The 24,013-nt window shown below is 42.7% G+C and overlaps 1 protein-coding gene across 1 annotated transcript; it reads right to left on the reverse strand.

The window, feature by feature from the left end:
- Positions 1 to 9,732: 9,732 nt before the first annotated feature.
- PRSS48 (protease, serine, 48) lies at positions 9,733 to 19,478 on the reverse strand. The gene is made up of 4 exons (XM_010840752.1): positions 16,784 to 19,478; positions 14,661 to 14,926; positions 13,284 to 13,453; positions 9,733 to 10,745 (listed from the first exon to the last, which is right to left on the reverse strand). Exons 1-4 carry the CDS (start codon positions 17,032 to 17,034, stop codon positions 10,470 to 10,472), a joined length of 963 nt encoding a protein of 320 aa, XP_010839054.1. The 5' UTR covers positions 17,035 to 19,478; the 3' UTR covers positions 9,733 to 10,469.
- Between the last annotated feature and the right edge of the window lie 4,535 nt (positions 19,479 to 24,013).

Raw genomic sequence — 24,013 nt, forward strand, 5'->3', positions numbered from 1 at the left:
TTCCTATTAAGTTTCTCTGCATTTGGTCAGTGGTGGCATGGACTAAATTCATTACCAGTAAGCGTGACATTTTAGTTTTGTGAATACAAATGTTTATTGATTTATTTTTGTCTTCCAATAATGTGTTTCCAGGTGCTGTACTCATATATTGGGTTAAGCTTTATATTTTGTGTTTTAGCAGTGGAAACAGAAAATACATGTAGTTTGAGCCTTTTCTTAGAATACAATCACAAGAATTATATAGAAGATCCTAGAAAGCCCTAAATAACCACAGGCTAGTTGCTTGTTAGAGCAGGGAGAAAACTTCCCTGCTCATTTGTTTAAAAAATAGCTTTATTGAGACATAATTCACATACCATGTATTTCGCCCATTGCTTTTTAGTTTTTAAAACCGTTTCCTAGGGTCCTTTCAGTGTATTTTTTCAGATATTCACTGCCTCCTTTTCTAATCAACAGATTGATTGGGTTGAGGTGTACAAGAGAGGGGTATTCCAAGTACAGAGGACAGATTTAAGGCCTTGAGGCAGAAAAAGAAGGAAGGAATGGGAAGAACATTGCCCTGGGTAAGAGGGGAAACAACAAGTAGTAAGATAGGTATATTAGTGATGAATTATAAAGTAGATGTTAAAAAACTTAGACTTATGCCTTCATCACCTTGATTACTGGGGCCTTATTATAAGGGTGGAGCCAGTAGAGAACAGGGAAAGCTAAAAACAGCCACAGCCTCAGAGAACCTTCCTTACTGATGTTCTAGTACTGTAGCCTTTTGGTGTTTTGCTGGTTAGCTCATTGGTATTGATTCTCATTCTCTCTGCTGCTTGTCTCATTCTGCTCCCAGCCAGCTATCCCGTCTACCATCCTAGCTCCCTCATGGCCTCTGCAGACTACCATGAGCAGTAATGTGGAATCTTCTTCTGTTCTGTTCTGTGATCATTCCCCTGCTCTCAGCCCTCAATGCCCTCTCATCCCACTGAGAATTCGATTCAGAGTCCTCCCTGCAGCTACCAGGGTGCTGCCCCCCACTTCTCTGAATTTCCAGCCATTCCCCACCCCCGACCCCCAGCAGTGACCTTTGTTCTAACACACAGACAACATCCTCACACCTCAGAGCCCTTGTGCTTGCTGTTCTGTCTGCCTGGAATGTTCTTTCCCAGGTATTTGCTTTGCTTTTCTCCTTCATACGGCCTCTGTAAATGTCACCTCCTTAGAGAAACTTGCCTGACTACCCTACCTAAAGTGGAATCCCCCACCCTCATACTTTATCTGCTGCTTCTATGTTATTTTCCTTTGTCAGATTTTCTTGTACTTGACATTATAATAAACATTTACAGTTGGCCCTCTGTAAGCTGGGGTTTTTGCATCCATGGGGTTGGTTGAATCCATGGATGTGAAACCACAGGTATGGAGGGTCGACTTACTGTGACGTTTTCTGTAAGGAACTTGAGCATCTGTAGATTTTGGTATCTGTGGAGGTCCTGGAACAAACCCCAAGTGAAGACAGAGGGAGGACTATATTTTGCGTTTACTTAATGTCTCTTGCCCACTGGAATGTCAACGCCTTCAAGGCAGGCTTGGTGCATTATAGACGCTGCGGTGTCCTCAGTACCTGGAACGTGGTGGGCACTTAATACTGTTGATTGCACACTGACATACTATCGGGCTCATGTTCAGACTTCCCAAAAGAAGGATTCTGTTGGGTTGTCCAGTATTTAGTCCATCTGTTGGTTAAGATGCTAGGTCCGCTGTCCCACTAACCTCTAGGCAGCTCTAAAGTCAGATGCTCATCCCTAGCAAGTCCAACCAGTAGTGATCAGGACAATGAGGTCATGTGATCTTCTATGGATATCCCTTTCTTCCCACTTGAATGGCCTGGTGTCTCCAAAAGGTCTGTGTTTCAACTCTTGGTTCATGAGAACAATTTTGTCAGACCACCATGCTGTGGAGCGGTTGCTTCCAGAGGGTCTGGAGGAATGACTGGAAGCAGTGTTTTGGCTTTCTTCACCTTATTTATGTCCCCCTGCTGTGTGGTCCTGGCCCATGCATGTGTTTTCTCTTCCTATTTGTTCTTGATTTTCATCTGTCTTTTCTCCTCCATTTTCCTTTCTAGCCAGTCTTTTATCTTGCGTGTTCTTTTCTCTCAGCTACCATTTTGCTTTGTCCTCTGAATCATTCCAGAACTTGCTTAGCTTGTCTCTGAGAAACATTTCAATCTCCCTGTTTTGTGTACTCTTTGCTCCTTTGTGCCTTATAGCTGGAGAGAGGTAAGAAAGAGAATGGGGCTGAAACATTCTTTCCTGCCTCCTTTTATTTAACCAGTATTTGAAAACCTGCTTTGTGTAAGATATTGTGCCAAGTTTTGGGCTATCTCTGCAAACAAAAAACCCGAGTTCTTAGTTGGTGAGACAAAGAGATTGTGTATTTATTTATCATTCATTTATTCATTCCCTCATTCAACAAATACTTCTTCTTTTTTTTAAAAGCATGTATCTAGGAACAATCTGAATAAGAGCTGTAGATTAGAGAATTTTTTTTTAAGGTCAGATTTTTATTTTTTCAGTTTATTTTAATTTGGAGGATAATTACTTTACAATATTGTGATGTTTTTTGCCATACATCAACATGAATTGGCCACAGGTATACATGTGTCCAGATTTCCCTGATAGCTCAGTTGGTAAAGAATCCATCTGCAATGTAGGAGACCCCGGTTCAATTCCTGGGTTGGAAAGATCTGCTGCAGGAGGGATAGGTTACCCACTCCAGTATTCTTGGGCTTCCCTGGTGGCTCAGCTGGTAATGTGGGATGACCTGGGTTCAATCCCTAGGTTGGGAAGATCCCTGGAGAAGGGAAAGGCTACCCACTCCAGTATTCTGGCTTAGAGAATTCCATGAACTATACCCATGGGGTCACAAAGAGTCAGACATGGTTGAGCGACTTTCACTTTCATACTTGAGTCCTGGAGAGGGAAATGGCAACCCACTCCAGTGTTCTTGCCTGGAGGATCTCATGGACAGAGGAGCCTGATGGGCTACAGTCCATGGGGTTGCAAAGAGTTGGACACTATTTAAGGACTAAACAATACATGTGTCTCCCCGATCCTGAAACCCCCTCCTACCTCTCTCCCCATTCTATCCCTCTGGGTTGTCCCAGAGCACTGGCTTTGGGTGCCCTGCTTCATGCACTGAACTTGCACTGGTCATCTGTTTTGCATATGGTAATGTATGTTCCAGTGCTATTCTCTCCAATCACCCCACCCTCGCGTCTCCCACTGAGTCCGAAAGTCTGTCCTTTGTGTCTGCGTCTCTTTTGCGGCCCTGCACGTAGGATCATCAGTACCATCTTTCTAAATTCCCTATATGTGCGTTAATATACAGTATTTTTCTTTCTCTTTCTGACTTACTTCACTCTGTATAATAAGCTCCAGGTTCATCCACCTGATTAGAACTGACTCAAATGCATTCCTTTTTATAGCTGAGTGATAGTCCACTGTGTCTATGTACCACAATTTCCTTATCCATTCATCTGCCAGTGGACATCTAACAGATAGTTCTTGAGACTTGAATATAGTGACTGACAAAAAAACAAAAATTCCTACTCTCCTGAACCTCTCTACTTTTTGGTAAGACAGACGTACATTTAGACAATTATACAAATGAATGTTAAGTTACACCTGTGTTGAGTCTGATCAAGGAGAGCTCTGGAGTTTGAGACTATACTGGGGGGATTTGTTCTCATCAGGAGAGCTGGGAACAGCTCCCTTGAGGAAATGAAGACTGAATTGAGATCTGAAGGCACAGAAAGAGTTAACTTGGCAAAGACAGCAGAGGAGTGGAAATGGCAGGTGTGAAAGTCCAGTGTTTATAAGGGGCTTCTGAAGCACTTGAGGACGTTGAGAGTGCAGAGAGCAGTCCAGGTGAGGATGAATGAGGCTGAAAACGCAGGCTGGGGTCAGATCCAGCAGGGCCTTTTATGTCCGGTTAAGGACTTGGGTCCTTATTTTCTAAGCAGTAGGATGCCTTTGATGTGTGGTAATGCCTCAGTGGTAAAGAATCCTCCTGCCAATGCAGAAGGCATGGGTTTGATCCCTCGGTTGGCAAGATCCCCTGAAGAAGGAAATGTTAACACACTCCAGTATTGTTGCCTGGAAAACCACATACTATACAGGGGAGCCTGGTGGGCTATAGTGCATGGGGTTGCAGAGTCAGGCACGATTTAACGACTAAACAATAACAACAACAACCAGGGAAAGGAGAAGAGCATTTTACAAATCTTTTAAAACACTAGTCTGAAATCTGGGGAGAACAAATGCAGTTGAGCATAGGTATGAGCGGCTATGCGGAGTTGGAGTAGCCAGCGGCCGAGAGGAGATACCCCACGTCCAAGGTCAGGAACAGCGGCTGAGAGGAGATGCCCCACGTCCAAGGTCAGGAGCAGCGGCTGAGAGGAGATACCCCACGTCCAAGGTCAGGAGCAGTGGCCGTGAGGAGATACCCCACGTCCAAGGTCAGGAGCAGTGGCCGTGAGGTGATACCCAACGTCCAAGGTCAGGAGCAGCAGCCGTGAGGAGATACCCCACATCCAAGGTCAGGAGCAGCAGCTGTGAGGAGATACCCCACGTCCAAGGTCTGGAGTGGCTGCTGTGCTTTGCTGGACCGGCTGTGTGGAGATACCCCACGTCCAAGGTCAGAGAAACCCCAGTAAGACTGGTAGGCACTGGAGCAGCTATGAGGAGATAACCCATGTCCAAGGGCAAAGGAGAAGCCCCAGCAAGACAGTAGGAGGGGCGAATTCACGTTCAGAATCAAACCCTATTCCCAGATTGCTCAGAGGGCTCAAACAAACCTTGCATGCACCAGGACCCAGGGACCCCACAGAGACTGAGACAGAACTGTGAGCGTCTCCTGCGGAGGTGCGGGTCGGCAGTGGTCTGCTGCAGGGACGGGCTTTGGGTGTGGGTATGGCGTAACTCCTCTTGGAGGAGGTCGCCATTAACCCCACCATAGAGCTGCCAGAACTCACATAGGACTGGGAAATACACTCTTGGAGGGCACCACAGAACCTTGTGCACCAGGACCCAGGAGAAAGGAACAGTGACCACACAGGAGACTTGCCTGTGAGTGTCTGGGAGCCTCTGGCGAAGGCATTGATCGGTGGTGGCCTGCTGCAGGGTTGGGGGCACGGACTGTAGCAGTGCATGCATGGGATCTTTTGTAGGAGGTCACCATTATCTTCACTACCTCCGCCATAGTTTGGCCCAGGTAAATAGGGAGGGAACACAGCTCCACCCATCAACAGAAAATTGGATTAAAGATTTACTGACCAGGGCCTTGCCCAACAGGTTAAGATCCAGTTTCCCCCTCAGCCAGTCTATCCCATTAGGAAGCTTCCATAAGCCTCTTATCCTTCTCTATCAGAGGGCAGACAGACTGCAAACTACACTCACAGAAAACTAGTCAATCTAGTCACATGGACCACAGCCTTGTCTAACTCAATGAAACCATGAACCATGTTGGGCTGTGTGGGGCCACCCAGGATGGACGGGTCATTCATGGTAGAGAGTTCTGACAAAATGTGGTCCACTGGAGAAGGGAATGGCAAACCACTTCAGTATTCCTGCCTTGAGAACCCCATGAATAGTATGAAAAGGCAAAAAGATAGAACACTGAAAGAGGAACTCCCCAGGTTGGTAGGTGCCCAATATGCTACTGGAGATCAGTGAAGAAATAATTCCAAAAGGATGCAGAGACGGAGCCAAAGCAAAAACAACATCCAGCTGTGGATGTGACTGGTGATAGAAACAAGGTCCGATGCTATAAAGAGTAATATTGCGTAGGAACCTGGAATGTTAGGTCCATGAATCAAGGCAAATTGGAAGTGATCAAACAGGAGATGGCAAGAGTGAACGTCAACATTCTAGGAATCAGCGAACTGAAATGGACTGGAATGGGTGAATTTAACTCAGATGACCATTATATCTACTACTGTGGGCAAGAATCCCTTAGAAGAAAATGGAGTAGCCATCACAGTCAACAAAAGAGTCCAAAATGCAGAACTTGGATGCAATCTCAAAAACGACAGAATGATCTCTGTTCATTTTCAAGGCAAACCATTCAATATAACGGTAATCCAAGTCTATGCTTCAACCAGTAATGCTGAAGAAGCTGAAGTTGAACAGTTCAACAAAGACCTATAAGACCTTCTAGAATTAACAGCACCCAAAAATGTCCTTTTCATTATAGGGGACTGGAATGCAAAAGTAGGAAGTCAAGAAGCACCTGGAGTAACAGGAAAATTTGGCCTTGGAGTACAGAATGAAGCAGGGCAAAGGCTAATAGAGTTCTGCCAAGAGAATGCACTGGTCATAGCAAACACCCTCTTCCAACAACACAAGAGAAGATTCTACACATGGACATCACCAGATGGCCAACACTGAAATCAGATAGATTATATTCTTTGCAGCCAAAGATGGAGAAGCTCTATACAGTCAGCAAAAACAAGACTGGGAGCTGACTGTGGCTCAGATCATGAACTCCTTATTGCCAAATTCAGACTTAAATTGAAGAAAGTAGGGAAAACCGCTAGACCATTCAGGTGTGACCTAAATCAAATCCCTAACGATTATACAGTGGAAGTGAGAAAGAGATTTAAGGGACTAGATCTGATAGAGTGCCTGATGAACTATGGATGGAGGTTCATGACATTGTACAGGAGACAGGGATCAGGACCTTCCCCAAGAAAAAGAAATGCAAAAAAGCAAAATGGCTGTCTGGGGAGGCCTTACAAATAGCTGTGAAAAGAAGAGAAGCCAAAAGCAAAAGGAAAAAGGAAAGATATACCCATTTGAATGCAGAGTTCCAAAGAATAGCAAGGAGAGATAAAAAAGCCTTCCTCAGTGATCAATGCAAAGAAATAGAGGAAAGCAATAGAATGGGAAAGACTAGAGATCTCTTCAAGAAAACTAGAGATACCAAGGGGACATTTCATGCAAAGATGGGCTTAATAAAGGACAGCAATGGTATGGACCTAACAGAAGCAGAAGATATTAAGAAGAGATGGCAAGAATACACAGAAGAACTGTACAAATAAGATCTTCATGACCCAGATGATTACGATGGTGTGATCACTTACCCAGAGCCAGACATCCTGGAATGTGAAGTCAGGTGGGCCTTAGGAAGTATCACTATGAACAAAGCTAGTGGAGGTGATGGAATTCCAGTTGAGCTATTTCAAATCCTAAAAGGTGATTCTGTGAAAGTGCTACACTCAATATGCCAGCAAATTTGGAAAACTTAGCAGTGGCCACAGGACTGAAAAAGTTCGGTTTTCATTCCAATCCCAAAGAAAGGCAATGCCAGAGAATGCTCAAACTACCACACGATTGCACTCACCTCACACACTAGCAAAGTAATGCTCAAAATTCTCCAAGCCAGGCTTCAACAATACGTGAACTGTGAACTTTCAGATGTTCAAGCTGGTTTTAGAAAAAGCAGAGGAACCAGAGATCAAATTGCTAACATTTGCTGGATCATTGAAAAAGCAAGAGAGTTCCAGAAAAACATCTATTTCTGCTTTATTGACTATGCCAAAGCCTTTGACTGTGTGGATCATAACAAACTGTGGAAAATTCTGAAAAAGATGGGAACACCAGACCACCTGACCTGCCTCTTCGGAAACCTGTATGCAGGTCAGGAAGCAACAGTTAGAAATGGACATGGAACAACAGACTGGTTCCAAATAGGAAAAGGAGTACATCAAGGTTGTATATTGTTACCCTGGTTATTTAACTTATATGCAGAGTGCATCATAAGAAACGCTGGGCTGGATGAAGCACAAGCTAGAATCAAGATTGATGGGAGAAATATCAATAACCTCAGATATGCAGATGACACCACCCTTATGGCAGAAAGTGAGGAAGAACTAAATGGCTTCTTGATGAAAGTGGAAGAAGAGAGTGAAAAAGTTGGCTTAAAACCCAACATTCAGAAAACAAAGATCATGGCATCTGTACCCATCACTTCATGGCAGATAGATGGGGAAACAGTGAAAGACTTTATACTGGCGGGCTCCAAAATCACTGCAGATGGTGATTGCAGCTTACTCCTTAGAAGTAAAGTTATGACCAACCTAGACAGTATTTTAAAAAGCAGAGACATTACTTTGCCAACAAAGGTCCGTCTCATCAAAGCTATGGTATTTCCATTAGTCATGTATGGATGTGAGAGTTGGACTATAAAGAAAGCTGAGTGCCAAAGAAATGATGCTTTTGAACTGTGGTGTTGGAGAAGGCTCTTGAGAGTCCCTTGGACTGCAAGGAGATCCAACCACTTCATCCTAAAGGAAATCAGTCCTGAATGTTCATTGGAATGACTGATGTTGAAGCTGAAACTCCAATACTTGATGCAAAGAGCTGACTCATTTGAAAAGACCCTGATGTTGGGCAAGATTGAAGGCAGGAGGAGAAGGGGACGACAGGATGAGATGGTTGGATGGCATCACTAACACAATGAACATGAGTTTGAGTGAACTCCGGGAGTTGGTGCTGGACAGGGAGGCCTGGTGTGCTGCAGTCCATTGGGTCACAATGAGTCAGACATGACTCAATGACTGAACTGAACTGATAGGTATGAGTGAAGAAAGGACATGGGAAGGGTAGTTGGGAGGCTAAAGTGGAGGTCTAGAGGAGAGGCGAGGTTGTGGGTTAGCAAGAGTTTTAACTTTTCAAACCTAGCTCACTTTCTTTTTAAAATAATAATTATTTTTTGGCTGCATGACATGCAGAATCTTAAGTTTCTCCAACAAGGGATCAAGCCTGCACCCCTGCAGTTGAAGCGCAGAATCGTAACCATTGGATTGCCAGGAAACCCAAATCCCTCTCAGTTCAGTTCAGTCACTCAGTCATGTCCTACTCTCTGCGACCCCATGAATCACAGCACACCAGGCCTCCCTGTCCATCACTAACTCCCAGAGTTCACTCAGACTCACGTCCATCGAGTCAGTGATGCCATCCAGCCATCTCATCCTCTGTCGTCCCCTTCTCCTCCTGCCCCCAATCCCTCACAGCATCAGAGTCTTTTCCAATGAGTCAACTCTTCGCATGAGGTGGCCAAAGTACTGGAGTTTCAGCTTTAGCATCATTCCTTCCAAAGAAATCCCAGGGCTGATCTCCTTCAGAATGGACTGGCTGGATCTCCTTGCAGTCCAAGGGACTCTCAAGAGTCTTCTCCAACACCACAGTTCAAAAGCATCAATTCTTCGGCGCTCAGCTTTCTTCACATCCTCTTAAATGTATTTATCCAAAAATATTGTTTTTGAAAGTTGACTTACCATAAAGTCAACAAAACTCATTCATTCAATGAGAAATGAAAGATGATTGAAATAAAAAGGAGTATGAGTAGATAGTAGAAAGAGTAGATACTAGATAGTACAGAAAAAAGATAATGACTGAAATCAAGTATAAAATGTAGCTCTGAGCTCCTCGAAGCCTAAGCAGAAAAGGAAATAATCTAGGTGTTGTGATTATCGAACAAAAAATAGCATGCAGACTTCGCTGGTGGCCCAGTGGTTGAGAAGTTGCCTGCCAATGCAGTGGGCAACGGGTTCCATCTCCGATCCTGGGAAATTCCATATACCATGGGGCAGCTAAGCCGACGTGTCATCACTACTGAGCCTGCGCGCTTAGACCTGTGCTCTGCAACAAGAGACGCCACCGCAGTGAGAAGCCCTGCACCGCAACTAGAGACAGCAACAAAGACCCAGCATAGCCATAAACTTAAAAAAGTAAAAGGAAGCATGCTAGTTAGCAAGAGAAATAATGTTTTCCTTATAAATATTTAAAGTACTTTATTATAGACGTAACCCAGTTAGCAGTTAGGTCTAGATTCTTGAAACCCAAACCTCAGCTCTTGAGCTAATTGCATTAGTCCATTTTTGGTGGTAGTCATGTAAGTATTTCAAAAACTAAACATTTCAGAAATATTCAGAACTGAAACACATACGTGGATTTCTTATTTGATACCTTGCTACAGAGGGGAAGTATAAGATAGTAGAGGAAGAAGAGAAATATAGACCAGGTAAGAAACTCGTAATGTGACCCATGGGCACCAAGTAAAACCTTAATGTACTTTCTTGAGGACCTTACTATTTGCCTTTTTTTTTCTTACTGGCTTCTGTGGACTAATTCATTTGTGTCCACATACTTCTTCATAGAAGGCATCCTTCCTGCCTTGTAAGTTGCATTGTCAAGGACAAGAATGCCATACACAAAATGGCATTCTTTTTTCTCAGCTGTAGGCATTCCAGCCAATAAAACCTACTTCCAGAATCAAGGACCTCGAAATCAGAATCATTTCTAATTATTTTAATAAAGTCATCCAGAGTTCCCAATGACTGTGTGAGTTCCCTGCCCCGAGTGCTTATTCTCCACACCTTGCTTCCTAGCCATGTCCTTGGTCAGCAGCATCAGCTACACTTTCTACTCTCCTGGTAAAATGTTAGATCCAAACACACAGGAGGGTCCCAGTAGAGCCAGAGAAAGCAGTACAATAGAGAATAAGAAGTCAGATAAGTTCAGGTTATTGGCACCCAAGACCTCAGCTCTTGAGATAACGGACATAATCCATTTTTGGTAGTAGGTCACATTGGTGTAGATTCCAGGGAAAGAAATACCACATCCTCTTCCCCAGCTTGACAATCCTATCAGGATCCATATACCATCAATATGACATGCCAGAGGCCCTCCAGAATCACCCTGCAGAAGAGAGAAAGATCATGAGCACAGTGAAGAAGGGCCATGAAGAGGAGAGTGGTCATCAGGGGTGGAGGTTCCCTACCACAGAGCAGTGAAGCCCATGGAGCTATAGAACTTGGAAGGCAGCCGGACCTCCTACCACTTGAGGGAGACACCAGAAACTTAGAATCATGGAATCTGAAATTGGCAGAAACCTTAGCTAAATATATGAATCGTTTCAAAATACTTACCTGTGATTAAAAAGAAAGATTTTGAATTTTTCACTAAAGTTAAATTCATTGAGGGAACTCTCCTTATTTTTCTATTTTTAGGTCCTTATTGCCATTTTTAGTGTTAAAGTAATTTTTCCTTTATATAAAATGGTGGTGGTAGTAGTTCATAGTCTCTTAGTCTTCCTGTTTTCTTGGTAACAGCTTTGTTAAAATGTAAATCACATACTATTATGTTCAATTTGTATATTCACAGTGTTGTTTGACCATCACCACAACCCTTTTGTGTCACACCCCCTGAGGAAACCTTATACACTTCAGCAGTCACCTTTTCCTCCCATTCCTTCCAGCCCTAGGCCAACAATTATCTACTTTCTTTCTCCGTGGATTTGCATATTATGAACATTTTGTATAAAAGAAACCATATAAAATAGGACTTTTTATGTCTCTCTTCATTCACTTAGCATACTCTTTTCAGGGTTCATAGTGTGTGCATGTACTCCATCCCTTTTTTATGACTGAATAATATTAATTATATTGACATAACACGTTTTTGTTTATCTAGTCATCAGTTGATGGACATTTTACTTTTTACTTTTTGGCTACTATAAATATTGGTGCAGTGAATATAATGTACAAATTTTTATATCAATGTATGTTTTCATTTTTCTTGGGTGTTTACTTTGTAGTGGAATTTCTAAATTATATGGTAAGTCTATACTTTTGTGTGTGTGTATGTATAAGTCTATACTTAACCTTTTGAGGTTTTCTAGAATGACTGTACCATTTTACATTTTAACTAGGTATATGAAGATTCCAATTCTTTGCCAACCCTTATTATTATCTATCTTGATTATAGTCATCCTAGTGGGTGTGGAGTTGTGTCACTGTACATTGATTGCTTTTTTTAATAATGAATATATAATTAGGAAATTTTGGCAGAGATGTAGAAGAATGTGCGCATGTGTGTAAAAGAGAGGAAGTAAAACCCAAGTGGTGGTTTTAGAACTGAAAAATAAAAATATCTGAAATAAAAATCTCACTAGATGAACCTAGCAGAAAATGTAGATGGCGGAAGGAAGAAGCAATGATTTGGAATATAGGTTAATTTAAAGTATCAAATTTGAAAAACAGAAAAGGGTAAAAATTAGACAGAGTATTAGGGACTTGTGTGAAAATATCAAAAGGTATAACATAAACTTCTAGTTTTAACTAGAAGAAGAAAAGAAGGAAATGAGGCAGAAAAATAGTTGAAGAAATCATGAACGAAAATTTCCCAAATTTTGATGAAAGGTAAAAGAATAGATTAGACAGCATATTAAAAAGCAGAGACATTACTTTGCCAACAAAGGTCCATCTAGTCAAGGCTATGGTTTTTCCAGTAGTCATGTGTGGATGTGAGAGTTGGACTATAAAGAAAGCTGAGTTGATGTTTTTGAACTGTGGTGTTGGAAAAGATTCTTGAGAGTCCCTTGGACTGTAAGGAGATCCAACCAGTTCATCCTAAAGGAGATCAGTCCTGGGTGTTCATTGGAAGGACTGATGTTGAAGCGGAAACTCCAATATTTTGGCCACCTGATGCAAAGAGCTGACTCATTTGAAAAGACCCTGATGCTGGGAAAGATTGAAGGCAGGAGGAGAAGGGGAGAAGGGGATGACAGAGGATGAGATGGTTGGATGGCATCACCGAATCAATGGATTTGGGTGGACTCCAGGAGTTGGTGATGGACAGGGAGGCCTGGTGTGCTGCAGTCCATGGGGTCGCAAAGAGTCGGACACGACTGAGTAACTGAATTGAACTGAAAAGAATGGATTAAAATAACAACTCAGTGAATCCCAAAAAGGATAAAGACAAAGAAAACCACACCTAGCATATGATTCAAACTTCTAACAATCAATATGAATGAAAATATATTGAACGAAGCCAGAGAACAGTACATTACACCCAATGGAGGGAGACACAAATCATTGCCGATTTTTCATCAGATAGTTATGATCAGGAGACAATGGAATGACACATTTTAAGTGTATAATGAAATGTTTCTTCCTTGAAAAAATTTAAAAGTTGGCATTTCTATGTTAACCTCTTAATATATTTATGAAAACATGAGACTCTGAAAACCCAAACACCAGTGGTTAGCATTACTCTAGATCAATAGTTGAAGAGATTAATAGATAAAGTTTAAGTGATTTATCCAGATGCAAAGAAGAATTTTTGTAAGAACGCTTGTCTTCTGATTCCCAATTCACTGTTGTTTACAGATGGGCAAACCTGGAACCAAATTAAGATGTCATGTTAAAATTAAAAATTTCAAGAGCAAACCCTAACCTGGCAGGTGTCCTTCCCTTTCTTAACATCACCAGCACAAATCATGGTTTCCATGATGACTGGCTGTATTTGTGGCAAGAAGGAGCCCAGTGGGTTGTAGATGTTTTCACATTTCTGGCGTTTAATGATGGGTACTTCTGCTTCCTGGAGTATGGTAGGGTAATCAGCATCTGTAGAGATAAATAGGAATGAAAGGAAAAGTAACCTGGAACAGTAGGGACAACATTCAGTCATGATATGCAGACATCTCGGAATGGTAATCCAAAAGCAGAATACAGTCACTTTCTAATCCTGTTGGCTAATGGAACAGTTTTGTGGCATAGTTAATCTAAAACAATGGATAATTAAAAATTCAGTTTGTGATTTTTTGATCGCCCATCTGGGGCATTCTTAATGTTCTAGATAAAGAGAAATTCTGATATATTTTGATTAAGTAAAAATGTGAATATTCTAAAGTATTCAAAGAGTTGACACAACACTTTGAAAACAGATTAAATAAGCACTAGAAGGCAATGGCACCCCACTCCAGTACTCTTGCCTGGAAAATCCCATGGATAGAGGAGCCTGGTGGGCTGTAGTCCATGGGGTCGCTAAGAGTCGGACACGACTGAGTGACTTCACTTTCACTTTTCCCTTTCATGCATTGGAGAAGGAAATGGCAACCCACTCCAGTGTTCTTGCCTGGAGAATCCCAGGGACGGGGGAGCCTGGTGGGCTGCCGTCTATGGGGTCGCACAGAGTCAGACACGACTGAAGCGACTTAGCAGCAGCAGCAGACTCTTTTCAAACTTCAAATCAGATTTGTTAACCTCTGTTTCAGAGAGGTAATTATGTATTTAAATTGTTAGTATTAAAAAATAAGTAGTTAAATAATATATATAAATTGTTAGTATTTGTTCTTACCAGTATAGCTAGATTATAGCCAAAATATGGGTTAATAATCAATGGCACCCCACTCCAATACTCTTGCCTGGAAAATCCCATGGACGGAGGAGCCTGGTGGGCTGCAGTCCATGGGGTTGCTAAGAGTCGGACACGACTGAGTGACTTCACTTTCTCTTTTCTCTTTCATGCATTGGAGAAGGAAATGGCAACCCACTCCAGTGTTCTTGCCTGGCGAATCCCAGGGACAGGGGAGCCTGGTGGGCTGCCGTCTCTGGGGTCGCACAGAGTCAGACACGACTGAAGCGACTTAGCAGCAGTAGCAGTAGTCATATAAATAGGCAGATATTTTATTTGAAAACTTCTGGAGAGTGTTGGTTGATCTGGTTTTGTAGAAAATCTTTGCTACAGTATTGAAATGCCCAGAATATGAATACCCTGAAGTGGGTACAAGAAGGTGATGTATAAAACACCCCTTGTTGTGTGCATTCTCACCTTCTTCTTTCAGTTTTCCCCATCCAGTGACCCAGCAAGAGTCTGGAATTATCAACCGCTTCTTTTTGACATTGGACAAGCAAATGGGCAGGATGGAAGAACTGTAGGTGACTCTAGAGAACAGCCTCAACAGGGCAATGTCTCCACTGACATTACTGTATGTGGGATGGATGACAATTCGGCTCACACGAAGTATCACGCCTTCATCGAGGTTGTCCCTATCAACTGACCCCAGCTGCACAGTGTACAAGAAAGGAATCCGTGTCCTGAGCGGAAGAGAAAGAGGAGAATAAAAATGGGCTGTGCTTCTCTGCTTACAGCTGGGTCACAGCAAGCTACCTTTGTGTGGTTGAGTCTTCGGGGAAGAAAGGAGGGTAACAGACTTGGAATTAACCAGGCTGCTTCCAGCTTGGCCTAGGTTTTGTGTGTCTCCTCTTCTCCTACCCCACCTCCCTGCCACTCTTTCTTTTGTTGTCTACTGTTTCTGTGGTATGCTTTTTTATTCTAATGGCCAGACTTTTGTCTTAGTTTTTCCCTCGTTCTCTTAGTCACCTCTGCTGTTCTCCATTGTTTCAGCCATCACAAATATGCTTAGTAGTTATTGTTTTATTTTCAGTTTTGATTTCTGAGCACTAGACCTTTATTTCTGCATAAGAATTTAAAGCAAAATAAAATCACCAAGTTTATATATGTGTGTGTCTGTGTGTTCATGTAATTTAAAATGTCAAGTAGTTTCATAAGATTTACAAAATAAATGAATGACAGACATCCTCTGCCCTGCTGCCCTCAATTCTTGCTATCCAAAGGCAATCACTTTCAACTGGTAGCTCTTTCTTCTTGCATTTTCCCTATATTTTTAAGAAACCCTATATATTGCCATTAATTGTTTTTTCAATTTTAGAACATTGTATTCTTATGTACATGGTGAGGATTGAACCAACAATTACAGCCACTTCACCCACTTCCTTTCATCATCCTCCTAATCTATGATAACTTTTTGTCAGATTATTGAATAGGTATGTTTTGTGACTATGAAAACATTCACCTCCTGGCCATGTTTGGTACTGTAATTATATTTCTTGTAAAACTTTTTGCTTCTTCTGGAGCTAATATATGGTCTCACTTATTTGCTTTTTTAGTTTTCTGTGTACCTGTCACTACCTCATCAGTTTTCCCCAACTGTCTGCCAAAATTGAAAGTCTCTCAGTATGTTGATACTGTTAGGCATTCTATCGATACTATACTTTTTTTTAAGACCTCTGCCCTACAACTCCAATCTTGGTACTTTTTTTTCTGATTTTCTTGAGGATTCTCTTCTGTGTTGTATTCTGTTTCTGTTTTTGTTTTTTTTGATTCTATGTTTTCCTGTTTTTCCTCCTTCACTTTGGTGAAGCATATTCACTATGGCTTCCTGAGGAATTGTTCATGACAGCTGCTGCTCAAAATGTTCGTGCTTTGTGTATCTGAGAATGCCTTATTTCTATCCCACACTTGTTGGATAGTTTGTAGATATGGGTAGACTTCTAAGCTGGAATTCTCTCAGCATTTTTAAGTTATTACTTTATTTGAACTTTTTGTTATTGAAAGGTTTGGTTGTTTCGTTCTTTATATATGTCATCTATTGTGACACAACAAATTACCATAAAGCTCAGAGGCTGCAAACAGCAAACCTTTCACAGTGTCTGTTCGTCAGGAGTCTGGTTCCTTCTGAGCAGGCTATACTGAAGCTGGTGTGCAGTGTCGTCTCTAGTCTCGACTCAGAGAGGGGCTGTCACGTCTTCATCAGCCGTTGGCTGGAGACATCTTTCTTCACGGCTGCTCACCACATGGTACCTTGCTTCTCTCACAGATTGTGTTTGTGACCCGAAACAGCCTAAGACAGAGCTCCTGACTGGTGTGTAGGAGGTGATTTGGTGATAAGTAAGAAAAATTTCTAATATAGTGACCACTTACATCATTCTTTTTTGTTGTTGTTTTTACCTCTGTGCCCTGTCCTGAGTCCAGGATGACCTAGGTTTCCTTCTGCCTGCTTGTCTTGGAACTTGCCTTTGTCTGTTGGTTCATTTGTTCAGTTATTTATCGAGAACCTACCTCTGTGTGTCTAATCACCAGCGGGAACTCACATTTGTAAGCAGTGTGCTGCTGTGACTATCCACCTGTCGCTGAGGAGGGAGCCCCCGCAGACGTGGGAGTTGGAGAGCTGCAGGCTGACCTGCCAAGGCCAGCGCGTGGCGGCAGCATCCTTGCCACCCACAACACGGCCTGAGTATACAGGTCGTCCACACACTAGAGGAAGAGGAGAGAGAAACGTGAAAGTCCGCTTGTCCTGTCCTTCTGATCCCCGTCTTATCATCATCTCCAAACTCCCATCCATCTCCAGGACCTGAGTCCTCCCTAGCCTCCATTCTCTGTCCTATTCCAGTTCCAAACCCAGCAGTCTTGGACCCAAGTGGAAACCACTCACCTGACTGGAGGGTTTTCTTTTGGAAAGAGGATATGAAAGACCCTAAAACAAATACACTGCATCATTAATATATAACAACACACATGTATAATATACAACAACACCTATTATATATCCAGGTTTTCTGAATAGAAAGGCTTTCTGTGACTTCAATCTCTCAGATTCGTGTTATAGGCCAAATTTTTATATCTACCTATTAGAAATCTTGCTAATTACATACTTACATGACTTTTTAGCAGCATATATGGAACATAATTCAACTTTTACTTAACGATTCACCGTCTCCTTCAGGAATATCAAGTATGTGAGGTTGTAAATGCATTCATGCCTTCAGATGTTTTTAAGGTGTATACACTGTTTATTTTTGTCGTGTTTTCTTCAACTGTACTAGCATTTTGCAGTATCTTTGTCTCTTTCTTTTCTGCTACCTATTATCTTTTTGCTACCCTCAGCCAATCCTGCCTTTAAATCACTATGGGCTGGAAAAATAAGTGAACAATATAATTCCTGAAATCAAGGACGGGCATTTGTACTTTCAGTTCCATTTGCTTGAATTACTATTTTCCTTGATTTTTTTAGCCAAATTACTCATCTCGTCCAAGTCTTGGATCCAATAGCTTCTTCTTACAGAAACTTTCCTGATCCACCCTGTTTAAAATATAATGCCTCTGGACACTCTAGAGGTCCCTTTCAGGTCACAGTATTTACTGCTTTTTAACCTGCCTTATAATTTACATATTTGCTACAGGCTTTGACTGTAACCCCGCCCCCCTCCCCAGGGCAGGGATCTTTGTGTTTACTGCCATTTCCAAGATCCCTGATTTGTTTGGAGCCTGGCACACAGGGTCCCCTCAGACTTTCTCAGGGCACACCCTTCAGAAGTCACATCTCATGTGTGCAGTGTCCTAGTAGTCTATATGGTAACTTCTTGAGCCAAAAACCGTCTGCCTCTCCCCACCTCCACCTCAGGGGCTCACCCAGCAGAAGGGACAGCAGGAAGGCACAGCCCCCAGGACCCATATTTCTCTCCTCAGTGTCAGCACTTCCTGCTCTCTGGACTCAGGCTCCCAGGGTGAGGCAGGCTGGGGAGCAGCCTCAGAAGAGGGCAGGACCGGCCTCTCCTCCTGGTTGGATCCTCAGCTGTACCCGCCTCCTCCTGGGTCCTCACCCTGGCCAGGAGCTGAAGAGACCAGACTTGAGAAGTGCAGCTGTGGGACCCAGGAGAGGCACTGGGCTCGAGGTGCCCCCTGCTGTCCAGGAGGGCAAAGTGTCTGGGGCCTTTGCCTCTGGGGGCAGGGAGGGGTGAGCGGTGGGCATAGTTGCTGCTGCCCAGGGCAGGTTGGAGGGCTCGGAAAGGAGTGGAGCCCTGTCTCTAGTAAGGAAATGGAGGATCAGCAGGATTCTTCACAAAAGAAATGAAAAAGAGGAAATTAACCCAAAACCCAGCTAATATTTTCTTTTTTTTTTTTTTTTTCCATCTTCCTTTACAGTGTTAGTCATAGAATGTATTGCAAGTTAGATTTTCTGGTAAACAGACTGTAAGTCAGAGATTTGTGTGCAGGAAGTTTATTGGGAAGGAGTCTTAGAATCAACACCTTGGTGGGGATGGGGGGGAATGGAAACAGGATTGGGCAAAAGCATCGTGATGCATTGGCAACAGAGGCCTCAGCCAATCCCACAGGTTGCTCTGGAGCTCGGATGGCCCTTCAAATATGCCCTGAAATGAGACGGGAAGGCTGGATCCTTGAACTTCTAAAGGACTGGGTGCAGGTGGCCTCCTGGAGGGGGCATTACCTGGGGAGAAAGATGTCTCTGGTGGCAGCCTTGGGACGGACTTGCCTTTGAGCTGTCAACGGCCAGCACTCCTGGTTGCTAGGAAACGGAAAGCTTCAGTACTGCCTCTGCCACAGAATTTCTCTCTGCGCCTTTCATGTTTCCTGTCCCCATTGTTTATAGGTGCTAAGTCTGCAGAGGCAGCATTTAGTAGTGTTAAAGCATGTTGTTGCTCTCTTATATCTTAAACTTTTATGAATTTTGAAAAAAACCACCATAATAATTTTTAAAAACACCAGAAAGTGTAGCTGTTTTGGTAATTGTTATTCAGTTATAAGCAACATAGATTCACTTAAACTAGCTTAAACAGTGAGAAATTGTTTTAAAGGTGTTGTGTGGGCCAAAATATATCTCCCCACTCTATAGTTGTATAGCTGCAGTCCAAACCCCAAATACCTTAGAACGTGATCAGATTTTTAGATAGTGTCTCTAACAGAGGTAATTGAGGTTAAAGTGCGGTTGTGTGTATGTGTGCTGAGTCACTCAGTCGTGTCTGACTCTTTGCCAACACATGGACTGTAGCCCGCCAGGCTCCTCTCTCCATGGGATTCACCAGGCAAGAATACTGGAGTGAGTTGCCATTTCCTTCTCCAAGGGATCTTCCTGACCCAGAGATCGAACACCATTTCCTGCGTTGGCAGGTGGATTCTTTACCACTAAGCACCTGGGAAGCCCCAAATGAGATCATTACGATAGGCCTTAACCCAGTATGATGGTGTCCTTATAAGAAGAGGACATTTGAATGCAGACGGACGCAGAGAGGGAAGAAGGCCCAGGAAACCTGGATCAGACTGTCCCTCTCGTTGCTCTGAAGGAACCCCCCCTGCTGACCTCTTAATCTCAGACTTCTCACGTCTAAAACTGAGAAAACACATTTCTGGTCTTGAAGCCCCCTTTGTGGTATTTTGTTATGACAGCCTCAGTAAACCACTGCAGGTATCTGAGAAGAGTGAGGAGAGCGGAGTGAGAGGACCTCTGGGGCTGTGCTTGGACAGACGGAGCCCAGAGCTGGAGCCCAGAGCTGGCCGGGGGCTTTGAATCCATGACGTCTCGAGAGCTCAGGGCAGCTGTTCCAAATGCTCACCCTGGTCCTCTGCCGGCAGGATGGCCCAGCCACCCTCCATGTCTTTTCATTCTGTCCCACTGTAAACTACTCAAGTTTTTTCCAAAGAATTTGAACAGTTGATCTTTTCCTACCAGGCCGTAGTTTCATGGCTTTGGACTCTACGTGTCCTTGCAGTACGATGCCCTCGCGTCTGTGCCCTCATGCGTGAGGAGCACGCAGGGATATGGCCAGCTCAGCCACAGGGACCATTGTGGTGGGGAAGTGCCGCATGTGCTGTGTCTCAGGACAGTAAGGTGTCTACCTCTTGCAACACGTTTTTCAGATTTTAGAAGTGGACACTTCAAAAAAAATTAATCCTTCCTCTATTTGTTTACCTACTGCCATGACTGAATATTGTAACCTAATTGATGTTTTGCAAATCTAGTTGTCTTCATTTGTGATTGCTTGAGGGGTTTGGATCCTGATTTAACACGTCAGCTCTAAGAAAGCATTTTGATACTATCAAGGAAATTTGATCATTAACTGGGTATTAGGTGGTATGAAAGAGTTATTGTTAATTTTGATAGGTGTAACAGTAATAGTGAGTTATGTAAGCAAATGTCCATTCTTACAAGAGTGAGAACCCATGAGTCCTTTCTAAATCTAAGCTAAACTCTTGGGAATTCCCTGGCGGTCCACTGGTTAGGACTCGGCACTTTCACTGCCATGGTCTCAGGTTCAACCCCTGGTCTGGGAACTGAGATCCCACAAAGCTTCATGGGGTGACCAAAAAGCTAAACTCTTGTACCGTATTGGAGAAATCTCCCCTGGTCTTCAGCCTACAGTGCTGTTATTTTCATGGTGATGACTGCACGACCTTAAAGAAGTCACCTTTCCCCTAAGGCCTGTGTTTTCCTGTTGTGCCATGAAGGCTCTAGAATCAGCTGATGCTCTCCAAGTTTCTTTGCAGATGTAACATTGACTTATGAATTGCTTATCTATTTGTTTTTATTTGTCTTTGTCTATTGCCTCTGTTATCCCTCTACAAATACTTTCTTATTTTTGACTTAGCTATCAAGAAACATTTTGGGTGGATCTCCCATTTTAATGTTCCTTTGCTTCTTCTAAGAAAGAAAGTACGAGTTGAAGCAAAAGAGCAAGTGTTTAATGTCCATTCTAGAGATTTTCCTGGAGATAACTCTTTCAGCTCTGTGTCTGTCTCATCATGCCCTATCTTTGGGTCCTAGATTCTCTGTTCCCAGACTGTTATTCTGCTATCATTAACGTTATCTTCAAATACCTCTGTTGGTTTGGGAAGTGGCAACATGGTGGTGTTGGTGAAAGCTTTATCAGTTGCCACGTGGCTTGTTGCCTAGTTGCCTTTTCATCTCTGCAAAATGGGAATTACTAATACCCCACAAGATTTGGGTAGGAATTAAATGAGATACAGGGCAAGTACTTAGACTATTTAAGCACAAAACAATAAATAGTAGCCACTGTTTTTATTAGTGTTTTTGTTGAAATAATATCCCAGTTTTAAGTCCTGTCTTGATTCTGTCAAGCAGGTCCTCTTGGTGATGGCTTAGATTGATATTAACGGTGCCTATAGACCAGGATTTCTCAGCCTTGGCACTGTGAATGTTTGAGGCCAGCTGATTCTTTCTTGTGGGGGGCTGTCCTGTGAATCGGGGGATGTTAAGCAGCATCTCTGGCTTTAACCTGCTGGATGTCAGGAGTACCACCCACCCCTAGTTGTGACAACCAGAAATGTCACCAGGTGGGGAGAAGTGGAGTGCAGAGTCACCACCCCTGGTTGAGAACCACTGCTGTAGAGTAAGGATGCCACTGCAGGTTGCAGTCTTCTCTTGCGCACCCTGAGAACAAAACAGGGGCAGCAGTACATTTGCAGGGGTTTTAGCTGTTTATCTGTGGTTCCAGGAAAGGTAGATGGATTCCATTGTCTCTTTTCTAATTCTATCAGATCAGTCTCTCATACTGGAAAATGGATAAATCCCTCTATGAAAGTCTTCTAAAGAATTATTGATTTCTCCAGCCAGTGTGTCGCAGGCCCTGGCCTGGCAGCAACAGACAGCTATGCCCTCTATTGAAAGATCCAGTTTGGTCTTAGTTTCCACTAACCAGTATATCTTGGAACTAGCGCATATGCTTGGCATTTATGTCAGGGCCAAGGCCTGCACGAGCTTCTAGACAGCCCTCTTCCTCTTCCTGCCCTTTGCCTCGCTGGCCTGCACTCACTTTCTCCACAGGGGCAGTCCTGCTCTGAGCTCCCACCTACGTGCCCTGGGTCCTGCTGCCTTTTAATCAGTCTCCCTTTGCAGGAGTTGCTTCTGTTCTTTTGATCACTAAGGTAAAATATTTTTTGTTTATTCACTTGAATTTATAATAAATGAATTTTTCCTTTCCCTTTTGACAGCTAGCTTTCTTAGTCTATTGCTTTCATTTTGTTATTTAGAAAATAAGATTTGATACTTTCTCTTTCAATACAGTATAATAGATACTGTTAGAAAATCAGGAAGATGATGACAGCAGTTTTTCTCTTCTCAAGGTTGTTCTCACCTATTCAGAAGAAGTAAAGCTGTGTGCAGTCAATTTCTGATGGAATATAGCAAGAGGTACAAATAACTAGAATCAACGGGCAGGTGTGATTTTGGAGTTGTACACAGGTCTTTAATAGAGCTTACTAATAGTGAATGGAGGTAATTTGGTATTGTGGAAGGAGCCGAATCTTTTGAGTCAGACAGTCCTGAATAAATCTGTTAAATATTCAGTGTGTGAACTTAGCAAGTTACTTAACCTCTTTGGTCCTCAGGTGTTGTGTGTGTGTGTGTGTTTTCATTTGTAAAAGTGGGATAAATAATGCCTTCTTGAGTTGTTAGGGCCAGATAAGATAATTGTTAAAGTGGCCAGTATAGTAATTGATACAAAGAAGATATAAAGTGAATACAAGTTCCTGCCATAGTTGGAGGTGAGATAAAGATGTCATGACACCCAGAGAAACCACTTTGGCAGGCAGCAGGACTTGGCTCAAGTCATCTCAGCGTAGACTCTGGACTCAGCTTTTTAGATTCTGAAATTCTTGTCAGAGCACCTAAAATAGATCAAATTCAAGAGACTGACTCACTAAAATTTAAGAGACTTGTGCATAAACCAGGATGTTGATTTGCAATGAGGACTATTTGTGTTTTTCATTTGGCATTTTCATTTTTCCCTACCTGGGCACACCTTCTTGATGTTGAGTAGGGAAACCAAATTAGTAAAAAAGGAGTGATGGTTCGAAGAGGCTTCAAAGATCAGAACAAGTGGAACTGGCAAATCTCTACAAGCATTTCACTCAAGAGGATGAAATATCCCTTCTAAAAAGAACTGGGTTGTTTTTCTAAATAAATACAAAGTTTATGTTCATCAGACTCAGAGTCTCTCTCCTTTAACAGCCCAGGGTCTGATGAACACAAAGGCATCTGGCTTTTGTTTTCTTCGATTCCATGTGGAGACCCTTCCTCTTCCTAATGATGTTCTTCTGCAGTCAGTGCCAAATACTGTTGGTAACACTTAAGCTTTCCCTGGTATGGTCTCATTCCTGGTATGCTGCCTTGAGATTATACCCAAATCTCCATGTTTAGCTTATTCCTAAAACACAGAATCATGTATTTACTGATATTTTGTGCATCCTTTCTACAGAAAACTCTCTTTTCGTCTCATTCATTATGTGTATGTTTTACTTGTTAAGTTTCAGTTTTTGAAGATTTTGGTGAGCAGTTGGTAGGGCGGTGCTGTGTAGTTCCCATTCCCCCATCACCAAAGGTCCTTGAGCAGTTAGTTAGTTTTCCAGTGCTACAGTATTAAAAAGTATCATGTCAGACATCGGGTGTGTGAAACAAGCAAACTTAACACTTTGACCTGAGAGTTGTATCAAACAACTTCTAAAGTAACTTACAACTATTTTATGATTTTAAAACATGTTTTTATCTCTTTACTTGATTTCTCGGCTTT

Source organism: Bison bison, unplaced genomic scaffold (genome assembly GCF_000754665.1).
Source record: "Bison bison bison isolate TAMUID 2011002044 unplaced genomic scaffold, Bison_UMD1.0 scf7180017864146, whole genome shotgun sequence".
Classification (NCBI taxonomy): domain Eukaryota; kingdom Metazoa; phylum Chordata; class Mammalia; order Artiodactyla; family Bovidae; genus Bison; species Bison bison.